The 18,600-nt window shown below is 41.0% G+C and overlaps 1 protein-coding gene across 2 annotated transcripts in view; it reads right to left on the minus strand.

The window, feature by feature from the left end:
• The window catches only part of LOC126095248 (SET and MYND domain-containing protein 4-like), a 169,318-nt gene that overhangs the window by 47,085 nt on the left and 103,633 nt on the right, over positions 1-18,600 (minus strand). For both annotated transcript variants that reach the window (XM_049910001.1, XM_049910002.1), the window contains exon 7: positions 12,414-12,646. In XM_049910001.1, the coding sequence (XP_049765958.1) occupies positions 12,414-12,646 (233 nt within the window). The remainder of the gene's footprint in view (positions 1-12,413; positions 12,647-18,600) is intronic.

Genomic DNA, 18,600 nt, shown 5'->3' on the forward strand with positions numbered 1-18,600 from the left:
TGATTTTAAAAATGGAATGGGAACACACAAATTCTCCTAAGAAACTGAGGAAGTGTTTGCAAATGCTGTCAACAAGGAAGATCATAACTACTGTGTTTTGGGACTCTAAGGGAGTGATTCTCATTGATTTCCTTGAACATAGCATAACAACTAACTCAGGGAGGTATTGTCAAACACTGACAAAGTTAAGGTGGGTGATACAAAACAAATGTTAGGGAAAACTTAGCACAAAAGTTTTGGTTTTTCACGACAATGGACGTCCACACGTGGCCAATCATACCCAATAACTCCTATGGGGTTTTAGAAGAAATGTATTTGACCATCCACTGTACGGCATCGATTTGGTGATGAACAACTACCACTTCTTACCAGCAATGAATACGTGGCTCACTACGCAGTGCTTTGATGCTGGCGCCAAACTACTTGCCGCTATAAACCAGAGACTGCAATCACAGGTGGCAGGTTCCTTCAGAGACAGTACTGAAAAACTTGTGCCACAGTATGATACGTGCCTTAATTAGAATGACAATTTTATTGAAAAATAGCTTAAGCATTTGCCTTTAAAAAATATATCACAAAATTTGTTTTTTTTCATATTGTTAATTTTTTATTTCAGAACATCTGTTGTTTCTGGATATCCCTCGTAGTTACTAAATAACAAAAATACCTAGAACCTGTACATTGGAAAAGAAAAGTATGTTACAAAAGTGTGGCTTGTCGTCAGAGTCAGTTTAAGGCCCAAGCTACAAAAGCTGCCACTTGGAGCACCAATCTGAGAGGGGGTCCCAAGTGCAATACCTGTATACAACTTGTATCACAATTATTAGTGAAACCTGACATGGTGAATGTGTATAAGGAAAAAGGAAGGGGAGAGGGCATCCCCAATGATTCTATGGAAAAAATATTCTCAAACCTGCCTTGCTTCTGTTGTGAGTTTACAAGTATAGTTTTATGATTAGTTATGAATATAATAGAGGGAAACATTCCATGTGGGAAAAATATATCTAAAAAGAAAGATGATGAGACTTACCAAACAAAAGCACTGGCAGGTCGATAGACACATAAACAAACACAAACATACAAACAAAATTCTAGCTTTCGCAACCAACGGTTGCCTCGCCAGGAAAGAGGGAAGGAGAGGGAAAGACGAAAGGATTTGGGTTTTAAGGGAGAGGGTAAGGAGTCATTCCAATCCCGGGAGCGGAAAGACTTACCTTAGGGGGAAAAAAGGACAGTTATACACTCGCACACACACACATATCCATCCACACATATACAGGCACAAGCAGACATTTGTAAAGGCAAAGAGTTTGGGCAGGGATGTCAGTCAAGGCGGAAGTACAGAGGCAAAGATGTTGTTGAAAGACAGGTGAGGTATGAGCGGCGGCAAATTGAAATTAGAAATTAGCGGAGATTGAGGCCTGGCGGATAGCGAGAAGAGAGGATATGCTGAAGGGCAAGTTCCCATCTCCGGAGTTCTGACAGGTTGGTGTTAGTGGGAAGTATACAGATAACCTGGACGATGTAACACTGTGCCAAGATGTGCTGGCCGTGCACCAAGGCATGTTTAGCCACAGGGTGATCCTCATTACCAACAAACACTGTCTGCCTTTGTCCATTCATGCGAATGGACAGTTTGTTGCTGGTCATTCCCACATAGAAGGCTCCACAGCGTAGGCAGGTCAGTTGGTAAATCACGTGGGTGCTTTCACACATGGCTCTGCCTTTGATCGTGAACACCTTCCGGGTTACAGGACTGGAGTAGGTGGTGGTGGGAGGGTGCATGGGACAGGTTTTACACCGGGGGCGGTTACAAGGGTAGGAGCCAGAGGGTAGGGAAGGTGGTTTGGGGATTTCGTAGGGATGAACTAACAGGTAACGAAGGTTAGGTGGACGGTGGAAAGACACTCTAGGTGGAGTGGGGAGGATTTCATGAAGGATGGATCTCATTTCAGGTCAGGATTTGAGTAAGTCGTATCCCTGCTGGAGAGCCACATTCAGAATATTATCCAGTCCCGGAAAGTATCCTGTCACAAGTGGGGCACTTTTGGGGTTCTTCTGTGGGAGGTTCCGGGTTTGAGGAGATGAGGAAGTGGCTCTGCTTATTTGCTTCTGTACCAGGTCGGGAGGGTAGTTACGGGATGCGAAAGCTGTTTTCAGGTTGTTGGTGTAATGGTTCAAGGATTCCGGACTGGAGCAGATTCAAATTTTATAGTCCTGTCCTCCTCAGTTACGCGCAATATTACGGTATATTAATAATTTTTACTTATGGACCGTCTGACAGCAACTGAATAAAACACAATTTTAGTGCCATACGCGTTTCGCCTTTATTTTCTGCAAGCATCATCAGTAGCCTGGTATATGTACATATGTTAGCTATTTTATTTACATTTTTGTCATTGTGCCTATAGGTTATAAACAGTTCTGGTGGTTGGTATTTCCTATTAAGTAGTAATGTTTTGGACGGTACTTACAGGTTGCGTGGACAATTTCCTACATATTACGCTCCTGTTGCATTTTTGGTGTTGTTCTTCTTCTTATGAACGCCAATTTGCGGTTTTTTTCGCCATCCCACAACACTATGCACAGAACGCTTGTTTTAAAGCAATGTTTTGGTTTCTGTTGACGACTGTCAAATGTTTTTTCCAAAGATCGAATTTTATTGCCAAACTTATGAGTGTAACTATTGAAGTATCTGTGGTCTGTTTGTGTATGCATTTGTGTGTGCGTTTGCGTGTGTGTGTGTGTGTGTGTGTGTGTGTGTGTGTGTGTGTGTGTGTGTGTGTGTGTGTGTTTTGGTGCGATATATATTTTTTTGTGCTGTGTGTGTGTGTGTGTGTGTGTGTGTGTGTGTGTGTGTGTGTGTGTGTGTGTGTATGTGTGTGTCCAGATGATGTGGAGAAGAGTTCTCTTTCTTTTTTTTGTTTTTTATTTTTTTTTAATTTTTTTTTCATTTTTTATTATTTTTTGTTTTATGTTATCATTTCCTTTACTATGTGTAGTAGGGAGCCTGGGAGCCTGTGCTGATTTGTGTTTGTTCATTTATCACATGTTTGTTTTCTGCTATGGCTTTCTGGATGTGGAAGTTTTCTTGCATTTGTATAAGATGTTTGTCATGGTTGCTTATTCTCATTATTTTCATTTCTTGTTCCATGTTTGTAGGATGATGGTTGTAGTGTTTTAAATGCTCTGCAAATGTGGAATGCTTTGTTTCATACTTCCAACATCTGATATGTTCTTTGTCTCTTGTTTGAAAATTCCTGCATGTCATGCCTATGTATACTGCATCACAACTTTGACATTCAAGTTTATATATTCCTGATTGTTGGAATTTGTCTCTCTTGGTAGCTGGCTGGCTTAGGTGTGATTGAAGGGTTTGCCCAGGCTTATATGCTATTTTGAAGCCCTGTCTCTTTAGGATGTTGGCAACTCTGTGTGTTAGTTAATGTGTGTAGGTCATGGTGTACCATCTGGTTCTTTTCTGTGTGGTGTTGTCATTGTGTGTGTTTGTTGAGTGTGTTTGTAAGTTTTCAGCTTGTGAGTTCTTTTGTATTGTGGAACTGTTGTGTTTGTTTTTTATTTGTGTTTTTATTTTTTGATTGAGCTTGTGTACCACATGTGTGTCATACCCGTTTTTCCTAGCTATTTGTATGATTGTACTCATTTCTTGTTCATAGTTTCTCTTGCTGAGTGGGATTCTGTTTAGTCTATGTAACATGTGTCTTAGTGCTGCAAGTTTCTGGCTGTGGGGGTGGTTGGATGTGGAATGTATTATTGTGTCTGTGGCTGTTGGTTTTCTAAAGATGTTAAATGTATGTTTACCATTTTCTTTTTTAATTGTAATGTCAAGAAAATTTAATTGATTTTCTTTTTCTTTTTCAAGTGTGAATTTTATGTTCTGATGAGCTTTGTTTATTTCTGAATGGAGTTCATCTATTTTTTCACTTGGCTCATCTACCAGACAAATAATGTCATCCACATATCTGTACCAATATATGATTTTGAAACTCATTTGTGGTTATCTTATCAAATATCTGATTTTCTAGGTGACTGATGAAAATGTTTGCTAGTGTTCCTGATATTGGGGATCCCATGGGCAGTCCATCAGTTTGTAGATAATATTCTTTCTCAAACTGAAAATAGTTTTGTTCAGTTGTCAGTCTGAGCATATCTGTTATTTCTTTTATTGCGTCTGTGGTGAGGTTGCTGTGGGATGAGAGATTTTGTTCTATGATTTCTATTGTTTCTGTGATAGGGATGGAGGTATACATATTTTCTATATTGAATGAAATCAGTGATGAAACCACATGAACACCGACACACATTCCACCCACGCTTAGTTAACCTAACAGAGACAGAACTACACGAAAATGAAAAAATGCTCTTGGAAAAAGGTTTGAAACACTGCACCAATAGCAAAGTGAACAATCAATACATAGAAAATCTCATAGTAGAAACCGAACACATCCTTACACGTGAAGAACAACAAAATAATTGTGAAATAAACATAGGACTGACGAGAGAACTAGTAAAAGAAGAAATAAAAGGCATAATAAAACAAACACAGCAGACACACAATAAGAACAACCAAACAGAAGCAGCTACTATGAAAAGGTTAAAACAAAAGTTAACAGACAATAACGTATTAATAACAAGAGCAGACAAGGGAAATGTAACAGTACTCATGGATAAAGAGCCATACATCACAAAAACCAAGGAATAAATAAACACCAACGCCATACAAAAACTGAAGTCAGATCCAACTACACGATTCCAGGCAAATGTGAAACGAACACTGAAAAACATTGAACACACAGACAAACAGAAATACTACTTAACACAGAAAAACCCACAAGCACCAACACTCCGCAGTCAACCGAAAGTACATAAAGACGGAATGCCAATGAGAGCTGTTATCAACTTCAAGAAAGCCCCAACATACCGCATAGCCAAACACCTCCAAAAGTTAGTTACAAAACACTATAAAGTAGAAAACAACAGAACAGTGATAAACACAGGAAACCTAATAGAAAACATACAGAACATACAGGTACCATACACAGCATCACTGATTTCATTCAATATAGAAAATATGTATACCTCCATCCCTATCACAGAAACAATAGAAATCATAGAACAAAATCTCTCATCCCACAGCAACCTCACCACAGACGCAATAAAAGAAATAACAGATATGCTCAGACTGACAACTGAACAAAACTATTTTCAGTTTGAGAAAGAATATTATCTACAAACTGATGGACTGCCCATGGGATCCCCAATATCAGGAACACTAGCAAACATTTTCATCAGTCACCTAGAAAATCAGATATTTGATAAGATAACCACAAATGAGTTTCAAAATCATATATTGGTACAGATATGTGGATGACATTATTTGTCTGGTAGATGAGCCAAGTGAAAAAATAGATGAACTCCATTCAGAAATAAACAAAGCTCATCAGAACATAAAATTCACACTTGAAAAAGAAAAAGAAAATCAATTAAATTTTCTTGACATTACAATTAAAAAAGAAAATGGTAAACATACATTTAACATCTTTAGAAAACCAACAGCCACAGACACAATAATACATTCCACATCCAACCACCCCCACAGCCAGAAACTTGCAGCACTAAGACACATGTTACATAGACTAAACAGAATCCCACTCAGCAAGAGAAACTATGAACAAGAAATGAGTACAATCATACAAATAGCTAGGAAAAACGGGTATGACACACATGTGGTACACAAGCTCAATCAAAAAATAAAAACACAAATAAAAAACAAACACAACAGTTCCACAATACAAAAGAACTCACAAGCTGAAAACTTACAAACACACTCAACAAACACACACAATGACAACACCACACAGAAAAGAACCAGATGGTACACCATGACCTACACACATTAACTAACACACAGAGTTGCCAACATCCTAAAGAGACAGGGCTTCAAAATAGCATATAAGCCTGGGCAAACCCTTCAATCACACCTAAGCCAGCCAGCTACCAAGAGAGACAAATTCCAACAATCAGGAATATATAAACTTGAATGTCAAAGTTGTGATGCAGTATACATAGGCATGACATGCAGGAATTTTCAAACAAGAGACAAAGAACATATCAGATGTTGGAAGTATGAAACAAAGCATTCCACATTTGCAGAGCATTTAAAACACTACAACCATCATCCTACAAACATGGAACAAGAAATGAAAATAATGAGAATAAGCAACCATGACAAACATCTTATACAAATGCAAGAAAACTTCCACATCCAGAAAGCCATAGCAGAAAACAAACATGTGATAAATGAACAAACACAAATCAGCACAGGCTCCCAGGCTCCCTACTACACATAGTAAAGGAAATGATAACATAAAACAAAAAATAATAAAAAATGAAAAAAAAATTTAAAAAAAATAAAAAACAAAAAAAAGAAAGAGAACTCTTCTCCACATCATCTGGACACACACATACACACACACACACACACACACACACACACACACACAGCACAAAAAAATATATATCACACCAAAACACACACACACACACACACACACACACACACACACACGCAAACGCACACACAAATGCATACACGAACAGACCACAGATACTTCAATAGTTACACTCATACGTTTGGCAATAAAATTCGATCTTTGGAAAAAACATTTGACAGTCGTCAACAGAAACCAAAACATTGCTTTAAAACAAGCGTTCTGTGCATAGTGTTGTGGGTTGGCGAAAAAAACTGCAAATTGGCGTTCATAAGAAGAAGAACAACACCAAAAATGCAACAGGAGCGTAATATGTAGGAAATTGTCCACGCAACCTGTAAGTACCGTCCAAAACATTACTACTTAATAGGAAATACCAACCACCAGAACTGTTTATAACCTATAGGCACAATGACAAAAATGTAAATAAAATAGCTAACATATGTACATATTCCAGGCCACTGATGATGCCTTGCAGAAAATAAAGGCGAAACGTGTATGGCACTAAAATTGTGTTTTATTCAGTTGCTGTCAGACGGTCCATAAGTAAAAATTATTAATATACCGTAATGGAGCAGATTCATTTGCCACGAAGACCTAGGCTGTAGGGAAGGGACAGTTTGATGTGGAATTGGTGGCAGCTGTCATAATGGAGGTACTGTTGCTTGTTGGTGGGTTTGATGTGGACGGACGTGTGAAGCTGGCCATTGGACAGGTGGAGGTCAACGTCAAGGAAAGCATTTCCGTTTTTCTCACATCACCGATCATTTTTAGCCGCTTCCCACAGGTTTTAACGTCATTATTTCTTCATCAGACAATTGTTATCCTCATTTCCATAATCTGCCACCACCAAACCACTCCTTTTAATACATCCCCACGTAGTTTTTTCGAAATTTTTCCGAATTTCTCCACCCTTTAACGTGTTTTGGCGGCAACACAACCACCTAACCTTTATGCACATCGTTATCTACCTACACAAGTTCACCACAGGATCAACATAGCCCAGCTCTAACCAACACTTTTTCGCCTTTTTTCACACCAGATCTCCATTTGCTTTCTAGTTCACCTTTATGTCTCCCCATATATTTTTATATTTATTTTCATCTTCATTTCAGCCTCATGTTACACTTTCCACCTTCTAGTACCATGTCACCCTCACAACACCTCCACAACGACCCCATTAAGTTTTATTTACATTCTCTCCGCAAACATGCCTTCGCCCTAGCCAGATTACACTCCCATATTTTATTTTCTCAGGCTTGTCTGACATTTGGCATCACCCCCAAAGGCCTCACACTTAAAGTTCCCATCTCTGGCTGCAACCCTTCTTTCCGTCAGTCCCTATACCAGTTCCAAACTGAACAATCCATTGCCCTCACCCACCTAATCCTTCACCTACACATCCACTCAGCCAATCAACACACCTGTCAACTCCTATCCTTAATAAAAGTCCTCAATCTTTCCTCTCCCACATCCACACCAGCTGTTCAGAGCATCCTCCTACAGGCCAACCGCAAATTAGAACAGCATGCCACCCTCCACCTTAAAAAACTATCCAATCTCCTGGTTTCCCACCTCTGGAAAGGCAACTCACTCACCCTTCACAACCTTTCCAGCAAACCTCAACCTCCTCTCATTGCACACAAACCCAGTCTCTCCCATCTACTCAATCTCCCACTTCCAGCTCCACTCCCTCCAAAACCTCAAAATTCCAATCAACACAATCTGGAACCACAACACCCCAATTCAGTAGTTAACCTTTCTTCCAAACCTCTCTCCCAATCCGAAACCTCTGTACTATCCAAAGGCCTCACCTTCAGCCCCACTCCCAGATTTAACCAAACAGCCCTCATCAAAGATTTACTGTCCTACACCCGTACTCTCTCCTGGAAATATCACTTTGCCACGAAGAAAAATGATCCTAATCCTACTCCTAATGATCCAGCTCCCCAAGACACTATCCAAATTGAACCCTGCCTGGAACAGTTCCGTCCTCCGTCACAGCGGGACCCACCTCCTCTTCCTCAAAATCACCCTCTCCAAACCTTCCAGGAAATTCTCACTTCCAGCCTTGCCTCTCAATCCTTCTTGAAAAACCTTAATCCTACTCCCAACATCATCACAGCTGAAGCCCAGGCTATTCATGATCTGAAGGCTGACCAATCCATCGTCATTCTTCCGGCGGACAAGGGTTCCACGACTGTGGTACTTGATCGTCGGGAGTATGTGGCTGAGGGACTGCGTCAGCTTTCAGACAACACTACTTACAAAGTTTGCCATGTTAATCCCATTCCTGATGTCCAGGCAGAGCTTCAAGGAATCCTCAGAACCTTAGGCCCCCTACAAAACCTTTCACCTGACTCCATCAACCTCCTGACCCCACCAACACCCCGCACCCCTACCTTCTACCTTCTTCCTAAAATTCACAAACCCAATCATCCAGGCCGTCTCATTGTAGCTGGTTACCAAGCCCCCACAGAACGCATCTCTGCCTACGTAGATCAACACCTTCAACCCATTACATGCAGTCTCCCATCCTTCATCAAAGACACCAACCACTTTCTCGAACGGCTGGAATCCCTACCCAGTCTGTTACCCCCGGAAACCATCCTTGTAACCATTGATGCTACTTCCTTATACACAAATATTCCGCATGTCCAGGGCCTCGCTTCGATGGAGCACTTCCTTTCAAGCCGATCACCTGCCACCCTACCTAAAACCTCTTTCCTCATTACCTTAGCCAGCTTCATCCTGACCCACAACTTCTTCACTTTCGAAGGCCAGACATACCAACAATTAAAGGGAACAGCCATGGGTACCAGGATGGCCCCCTCGTACGCCAACCTATTCATGGGTCGCTTAGAGGAAGCCTTCTTGGTTACCCAGGCCTGCCAACCCAAAGTTTGGTACAGATTTATTGATGACATTTTCATGATATGGACTCACAGTGAAGAAGAACTCCAGAATTTCCTCTCCAACCTCAGCTCCTTTGGTTCCATCAGATTCACCTGGTCCTACTCAAATCCCATGCCACTTTCCTTGACATTGACCTCCACCTGTCCAATGGCCAGCTTCACACGTCCGTCCACATCAAACCCACCAACAAGCAACAGTACCTCCATTATGACAGCTGCCACCCATTCCACATCACACGGTCCCTTCCCTACAGCCTAGGTCTTCGTGGCAAATGAATCTGCTCCAGTCCGGAATCCTTGAACCATTACACCAACAACCTTGAAACAGCTTTCGCATCCCGTAACTACCCTCCCGACCTGGTACAGAAGCAAATAACCAGAGCCACTTCCTCATCTCCTCAAACCCGGAACCTCCCACAGAAGAACCCCAAAAGTGCCCCACTTGTGACAGGATACTTTCCGGGACTGGATAAGATTCTGAATGTGGCTCTCCAGCAGGGATACAACTTCCTCAAATCCTGACCTGAAATGAGATCCATCCTTCATGAAATCCTCCCCACTCCACCTAGAGTGTCTTTCCACCGTCCACCTAACCTTCGTTACCTCTTAGTTCATCCCTACGAAATCCCCAAACCACCTTCCCTACCCTCTGGCTCCTACCCTTGTAACCGCCCCCGGTGTAAAACCTGTTCCATGCACCCTCCCACCACCACCTACTCCAGTCCTGTAACCCGGAAGGTGTACATGATAAAAGGCAGAGCCACGTGTGAAAGCACCCACGTGATTTACCAACTGACCTGCCTACACTGTGAAGCCTTCTATGTGGGAATGACCAGCAACAAACTGTCCATTCGCATGAATGGACAAAGGCAGACAGTGTTTGTTGGTAATGAGGATCACCCTGTGGCTAAACATGCCTTGGTGCACGGCCAGCACATCTTGGCACAGTGTTACATCGTCCGGGTTATCTGGATACTTCCCACTAACACCAACCTGTCAGAACTCCGGAGATGGGAACTTGCCCTTCAGCATATCCTCTCTTCTCGCTATCTGCCAGGCCTCAATCTCCGCTAATTTCTAATTTCAATTTGCCGCCGCTCATACCTCACCTGTCTTTCAACATCTTTGCCTCTGTACTTCCGCCTCGACTGACATCCCTGCCCAAACTCTTTGCCTTTACAAATGTCTGCTTGTGCCTGTATATGTGTGGATGGATATGTGTGTGTGTGCGAGTGTATAACTGTCCTTTTTTCCCCCTAAGGTAAGTCTTTCCGCTCCCGGGATTGGAATGACTCCTTACCCTCTCCCTTAAAACCCAAATCCTTTCGTCTTTCCCTCTCCTTCCCTCTTTCCTGGCGAGGCAACCGTTGGTTGCGAAAGCTAGAATTTTGTTTGTATGTTTGTGTTTGTTTATGTGTCTATCGACCTGCCAGTGCTTTTGTTTGGTAAGTCTCATCATCTTTCTTTTTAGATATATTTATGATTAGTTATGTAGACAATGGTTTTTGTGTCAGAACATATTCTGTTCCCAAAAACTATTTTCCAGCTTCATCATTGCAACCATCAACTTGTTTATTACTTTAAATGAATCACAATCCAAATATGATCATTTAGAAAACTCCTTTTGGATTTGAAGCTCAAGATAAAAATTCTAACCAAAGCTAATCAAAAATCAGAACTAGTAGCATAGAATTATGAAAGCCTAGTTCCAAGTACAGATGGGACAACTCTGCAACAAATGGAGAAATTTGTTACTGGTTTACCCAAGGGCTATATTTTTTCAAGGATGCTAGTACGACTGATAGTCATAAACAACTTAGCACCAACTGCAGTATCAGGAAGTCATTCTTAGATCAGTCATGGAGTGAATTTTTGGTCATTTCCATACCTTTTCAGCTCTAAGGTGCTAAGGCACTGAGAAATCTATGAATAATAACAGTGACACAAGCATGCCACTAATTCTCTGCTTTGAAGCATTCTGTACCCTTGAATGTTCTTTTTAATGTTATGATCCAAATTTTTGCAGCTAATAAAATATTCTCATTCTTGCCCTTCAAAGAGTCTTCTTTTAAAATATTTTTGGTTTCTGAATTCTGAATTAGTTGCAAAAGTTTTTCAAACTTTTATGATATTTATTCTGAAAGAAAACAGCCATGTGCCTTGCAACAGCAAATGTAGATCTGCAGACATATAACATAAATCATTTGTCTGCAGAATCAGAAGTTTCTGCATATAGCCCAAGAGCAAAATATTTTTAGAGGCAAAAGGACTTTTAGAGTGCATGTTGAAAAGCCAGTAACAATCGAAGTTCAAAGCAGACAGCAGCACAGGATAAAGAGGGGAGGGGGGAGGAACAGTGATGGGAGAAGGCATTACAAAATTTTGATGGGGAAGGAATGGTATGGACAGTAGAGAGAAAGGAAAGGGCTGGAAAGTGAACAGAATCAATTTTCTTGTCTTTACTATGTCTGAAGGACAGTTTAAAATAGGTAGTAATATTTGAAGGATATGATGTATATGGTGAAACACTGAAATAATATGATATTTCTAAGGAGTGTAGAAATAATTTGCATGCTGTACTAAGAAAGAGTATGTATACATGTTATTCATAGATGAAGAGGCTTGTATAGGATTGTCTGGTGTGGAGAGCTGTAACAAACCAGTCTTCAGATTGAAGACCACAACAACAACATGCATGGTCAAGCTTCACAGGTCTCTGGAGTCATGGCAGCTGTTTATTTTACTGCTTTTTCCATCAGGCACTGCCCCCTCTGCAGCTGACCAAATGTGAGAGTCCTTGTTTTGGTAAGTGATACTTATCCTGTACATAGTTTTATAATCTCTTAAGAACATTTATTTCAGTTCAAACTACTATTCAGAATGAAAGTTTTTAACAAATAACAGTATTGTTACATGTTGGGATTTTTTATTGGAGGTCATTGTCATAGCACATTAAATTAGAAACAAAAATCTAGCATTGTTTTACCTTTCCCATCTGTAGTCAAGTGAGGCTTCAGTCTGCAAAAAAAGTGCAATCCTTCAGGTTCTTGTGTTATTATTCTCAGAGCAAGCATGCAAAGGATACTCATGCCTGATCCTAACATGAGTCCCAAGTAACGGCATTCATGTTGATGATAAGTAGTGAGAGCCTTATCACGGCACTCTGACGAACAAAAAGCAACACCTGAACATGTAGGGCAGCCCACTGCTGTTTCCAGCCTGCACAACAAACAACTGCATGTCATACCTGTATGATCATATATTTTTCATATATATATATATATATATATATATATATATATATATATATATATATATATTTTATAAACATACAAAACGTACAAATATAAACCTACAAATAGGCAAAAAATGAGTTTAGCAATAATGGTAATTCCTGGATTGAATAATGCATAAAATAAGGGAAAGACAATCACTCATCTATAGCTGACTAATGTGCAGAGTATTGGAACATGTAACAGAAAACAGTATTCACACTAGCTTTCAAGTTCTTTTTCTGTTTCTCTTGAAAAAACATACACATTCATGCACAACCACACAGGCACCCAAAAGCACACTCCCTCAGTAGGACTGATTATTGATTAATAAAAGTGGTTACCTGGCTTAGTGGAAGTGAGGAAAGGGTATGAAAAGAAACATTAGGCAAGACGGGGCTAGTGGGATAGAGTGAGGTATGTATTTCAGCTGATGACTTGGCAGCCGCACAGCAAGACAAAAGAGGTGGGAAGGGAAGGACAGGATGCTGGATGTGAAGGGGGAGGCAAGTAAGGAAGAGAGAAAGGAAGAGGAGTGAAAAAGGGAGGGATAGAGATGGAGAGGGGAGAAAGAGATAAAGAGTTAGAGTATATAGGGAAGGGGGATTGTGAGAGTGCAGAATATGCTGGGGAGACAATTCTAACCCGCCTAGTTCAGAAAAACTTGTGCTGGAAGGGAATATCCATATGGCTCACATAGTGAAGTCTTCGTATTGTGGTGTGCAGTGTGTTCAGCAACTGCATGGTCAAGTTTATGGTTCCCCACAGCTTGGTGGTGGCCACTTGTGTATGTAGGCAGTTGATTACTTGTCATGCACAAATAGAACACTGTGTGGTTATCACAGTGTATCTGATATATAACATGGCTGCATTCATACGTGGTCCTGCCTTTCATTGGGTAGGCCTGTGTCTGGACTGCAATAGGCAGTGGTGTGTGGTTGGGACAGGCCTTGCACCTAGGCTAACCAGTAGAGAATGATCTATAGAAGCTGGATTGGGAGCAGGACTGGAATAGGGATGGACATTCTGTACATTGGGTTGATGGCAAAATACTACTTTAGATGATGTGATTAGCGTTTCCTTCTGACAAGAGGTGGTCTACATTCTGGTGAAGGATGTGGTTGAGCCTCTGAGGGCCAAGATCATGCTGATTTGATGAGAGGAGTTTTGGTCAGTGGCTGCTTAACAGACTTACTGGTGTCAGAGGAGGAGATGCCATGGGAGGTCTGTTTATGGATGAGCTGGGTAGGATTTTCTCTGTCAATAAAAGTTCTGGTAAAGTTATTGGGATATTCCAAAAACTCCTGCTTTCCGCTGCAGATGTGGTATTCACTGGTGATGAAGCTGTAAGGAAGAGACTTTTTGACTTGGAATGGGTGACAGCTGTCAGAGTGCAAGTTCTATTGGTAGTTGGTGCACTTGATATGAACATATAGGAAGGAGGCTGATTGAGTTGAGTTGGACTAAATGAAGCAGATTTGGGAGTAGGTGTTGAGGTTATGGAGGAAAGAGCATAGGTTGTCCTTGCCATGCAACCATGCCATGAAAATATTATCAATTAATCTGAACCACACAAGGGATTTTAGGTGTTGACTGGATAGGATGGATTCCTCCAGATGGCACACAAATTAGCTGGCATACTAAGGTGCCATGTGAGTACTTATGGCAGTACCATGGGTTTGTTTATAGATTTTGGCCTTCGAAGGTAGATTAATTTTGGGTCAGGATGTGTTTGGCTAGAAGGGTTAGGAAAGAGGTGGTGAGCTTGGTATTTGGAGGATGTTGTGAAAGATACCGTATTTACTCGAATCGAAGCCGCACTCGAATCTAAGCTGCACCTGAAAAATGAGACTTGAAATCAAGGGAAAAAAATTTTCCCGAATCTAAGCCGCACCTGAAATTTGAGACTCGAAATTCAAGGGGAGAGAAAAGTTTTAGGCCGCACCTCCAAATCGAAACAAAGTTGGTCCATTGTAATATGAGACACAATTTAGGTCGAATGAATGACGATACAGCTACAGTAGTTTGGTTCGAGTCATAAGCTTAGCAGTTAAGCTTTACCAGGTAGCCATTGCTATGCGTCAGGCGCTCCGTCCGCATTTATACAGGTACCCTTCTTTTTCACGCGCTTCGTCTGGTTTGAATTGATTGCTTATTTTTCTTTGATCTTATAAGTGCCGTTCTCTTTGTTATAGGTGTTTACATCACTCTAAGCTGAAAATGCATTACTGTACTGTGTCCTGCATTGTTTGTCGCATTCTGATAATGAGTGTTTACGTTCTATCGCCGCTCGCGGCATGGCTTGCTTTTGGGAGCGCACTACCGCCGCAAGAGAGAGAGAGAGAGAGAGAGAGAGAGAGAGAAGAATCGTCACATTAGCGAAACAATAGCAAGAGACTGCTATTTGTTGTTAGTTACACTGCTGCTTTCTTTGATAATGATCGACAAGAACCAAGTAATAGACTGCATATGACAGATGATGTTCTGAACGAGAGTTTAGCGAAAATTTTTCTCCGTTTGAAAATCTTTTCAGACGCCTCTTTAGTACATTACATTCTGCACAGAAATTAGAGTCATCTTAGATTTAAAAATCTAGTCAAGTGCCGTGCTTTGCTTCTGACTGTATCACTATTAGGCATAAGAATAATACGAATATAAACATGACATGGTATGTATATTCTTCCGCGTTGCTGTTGTCTCACACTAGTTTCGTAGTTTATTAGGCAGACAGGATTTAAATGACATAGCAGCAAACACGAAAGAATACATGGCAAAATGTTTATATTCGTATTAATCTTATGGTGAAGAGAATACTGCATGTGATTCACAATTCATAAAAGTTCCTATTAGCAACCATCTCTTCTCACAGGTAGGAAAAAATTCAGAATGTAGAGTTGGCTATATTGACAAACATCCCAGTCTTGCCAGTCGGATTTTCGTAGCCCATTGAAATGCTGTTACATTCGAAGATGAACAATACGGAATTTGTATTTACTTCGTTGGATAATGTATGAAAATGCAGTAGTCAAAACTCGGGGCGGAGAAAAAAAGCTCGTCTTCCACCTTTTTTTAATTTATTTACTGACGCAGAGGTTTTGGCGCCAGTATTTATCTTTGTGCTTGCAAAGCATGCCTGTGTAGCGCTACATATATTCGACAGCAGAAGTTAGTTGTGGCGGCACCTACCAACATTTTTCAGAACTTCCGCTTACTTTGCACTCGATTCTAAGCCGCAGGCGGTTTTTTGGATTACAAAAACCGGAAAAAAAGTGCGGCTTAGATTCGAGTAAATACGGTAGTGTTCCTTGGCTGCAAGGCCATGGGCATGGGGGATGTTGGTGTACAAGTATGTCACATCCACAGTGACTAACAAGGAGTCTAGTGGTAGCAGAGGTGGCAAAGGCAGTGAGCAGTGTTGTGATTGTAGGTCAAGGTGTTACAGATGATAGTTTGGAAGTGTTGGTGAACGAAGGCAGAGGTTAATTCTGTGGGAGCTTTGTGTCTGGCTACAATGAAATGACCATTAGGGATAACTGTATTCTTTTAATTTGGTTTTGAATGTCTGCTAATTTTCAATTTCCTGCTTGATGTGTACCTGCGACCTGTTATAGACTTTTACACCAGAATGTAAAATTCCATTGTAGACTCTATGTACACATCGGTGTACGTGTCTTTGTTTGAAGCATTGGGAAATTTTAGTGCTATTGATTTTTAATTTTTATTAAAAACTTATTATTTTTTGCCCATTTTACAGGTGTTTTGTGACAGTGTTTACTGATTGCTGTAATTCTTCCTTTCTTTCCTACTCTAATACAGTAGTGGTGTTGTCTGCTAATATGAAAGTTATATGAGCATCTGTGTTTGAGCTTCGATTGTTAATATACAAAAAGAGCAGAAGTGGTCGCATTACTGGTCTTGGGTTACATCATTTTTAATTAGATTATATAGGGAAAAAAAGAAATTGTTACAGTCCATAAGATTACACATTGAGTTGCAGAGAGGCACAATGAAAAGACTGTTACACATTTGGCTTTCGGCCAAAGCCTTCTTCAGAAAAGGAAACACACACAATTATTCACAGACACAAGTACACCTCATGCACACATGCCTGCCATCTCTGGCAGCTCAGACCGGAGTGCAACTCCAGTCTGAACTGCCAGAGGTGGTGATCACATGTGCATGAGGTGTGCATGCTTGTGTGAATGAATGTGTGTGTTTCCTTTTCTGAAGAAGGCTTTTGCTGAAAACTAAATGTGCAACAGTAATGTGCAGCTGTTGTGGCTGACCACCTGAAGGATAATTTGGATAATATTTCGAGTAGATTTCCCTACCATGTTATAGTTCTGGGTGGAGATTTTAATTTGCCGGATATAGACTGGGAGACTCAAACGTTCATAACGGGTGGCAGGGACAAAGAATCCAGTGAAATTTTTTTAAGTGCTTTATCTGAAAACTACCTTGAGCAGTTAAACAGAGAACCGACTCGTGGCAATAACATATTAGACCTTCTGGTGACAAACAGACCCGAACTATTTCAAACAGTTCAACGCAGAACAGGGAAACAGCAATCATAAAGCTGTTACTGCATCGATGATTTCAGCTGTAAATAGAAATATTAAAAAAAAGGTAGCAAGATTTTTCTGTTTAGCAAAAGTGACAAAAAGCAGATTTCAGAGTACCTGATGGCTCAACACAAAACTTTTGTCTCAAGTACAGATAGTGTTGAGGATCAGTGGACAAAGTTCAAAACCATCGTACAATATGCGTTAGATGAGTATGTGCCAAGCAAGATTGTAAGAGATGGAAAAGAGCCACCGTGGTACAACAACCGAGTTAGGAAACGGCTGCAGAAGCAAAGGGAACTTCACAGCAAACATAAACATAGCCAAAGCCTTGCAAACAAATAAAAATTACACAAAGCGAAATGTAGTGTGAGGAGGGCTATGTGAGAGGCGTTCAATGAATTCGAAAGTAAAGTTCTATGTACTGACTTGGCAGAAATCCTAAGAAATTTTGGTGTTATGTCAAAGCGGTAGGTGGATCAAAACAAAATGTCCAGACACTCTGTGACCAAAATGGTACTGAAACAGAGGATGACAGACTAAAGGCCGAAATTCTAAATGTCTTTTTCCAAAGCTGTTTCACAGAGGAAGACTGCACTGTAGTTCCTTCTCTAGATAGTCGCACAGATGACAAAATGGTAGATATCGAAATAGACGACAGAGGGATAGAGAAACAATTAAAATTGCTCAAAAGAGGAAAGGCCGCTGGACCTGATGGGGTACCAGTTCGATTTTACACAGAGTACGCGAAGGAACTTGCCCCCCTTCTTGCAGCGGTGTACTGTAGGTCTCTAGAAGAGCGTAGCGTTCCAAGGGATTGGAAAAGGGCACAGGTCATCCCCATTTTCAAGAAGGGACATCGAACAGATGTGCAGAACTATAGACCTATATCTCTAACGTCGATCAGTTGTAGAATTTTGGAACACGTATTATGTTCGAGTATAATGACTTTTTTTCTGGAGACTACACTCCTGGAAATTGAAATAAGAACACCGTGAATTCATTGTCCCAGGAAGGGGAAACTTTATTGACACATTCCTGGGGTCAGATACATCACATGATCACACTGACAGAACCACAGGCACATAGACACAGGCAACAGAGCATGCACAATGTCGGCACTAGTACAGTGTATATCCACCTTTCGCAGCAATGCAGGCTGCTATTCTCCCATGGAGACGATCGTAGAGATGCTGGATGTAGTCCTGTGGAACGGCTTGCCATGCCATTTCCACCTGGCGCCTCAGTTGGACCAGCGTTCGTGCTGGACGTGCAGACCGCGTGAGACGACGCTTCATCCAGTCCCAAACATGCTCAATGGGGGACAGATCTGGAGATC

This window comes from Schistocerca cancellata, chromosome 8, assembly GCF_023864275.1.
Source record: "Schistocerca cancellata isolate TAMUIC-IGC-003103 chromosome 8, iqSchCanc2.1, whole genome shotgun sequence".
Taxonomy (NCBI): Eukaryota; Metazoa; Arthropoda; class Insecta; order Orthoptera; family Acrididae; genus Schistocerca; species Schistocerca cancellata.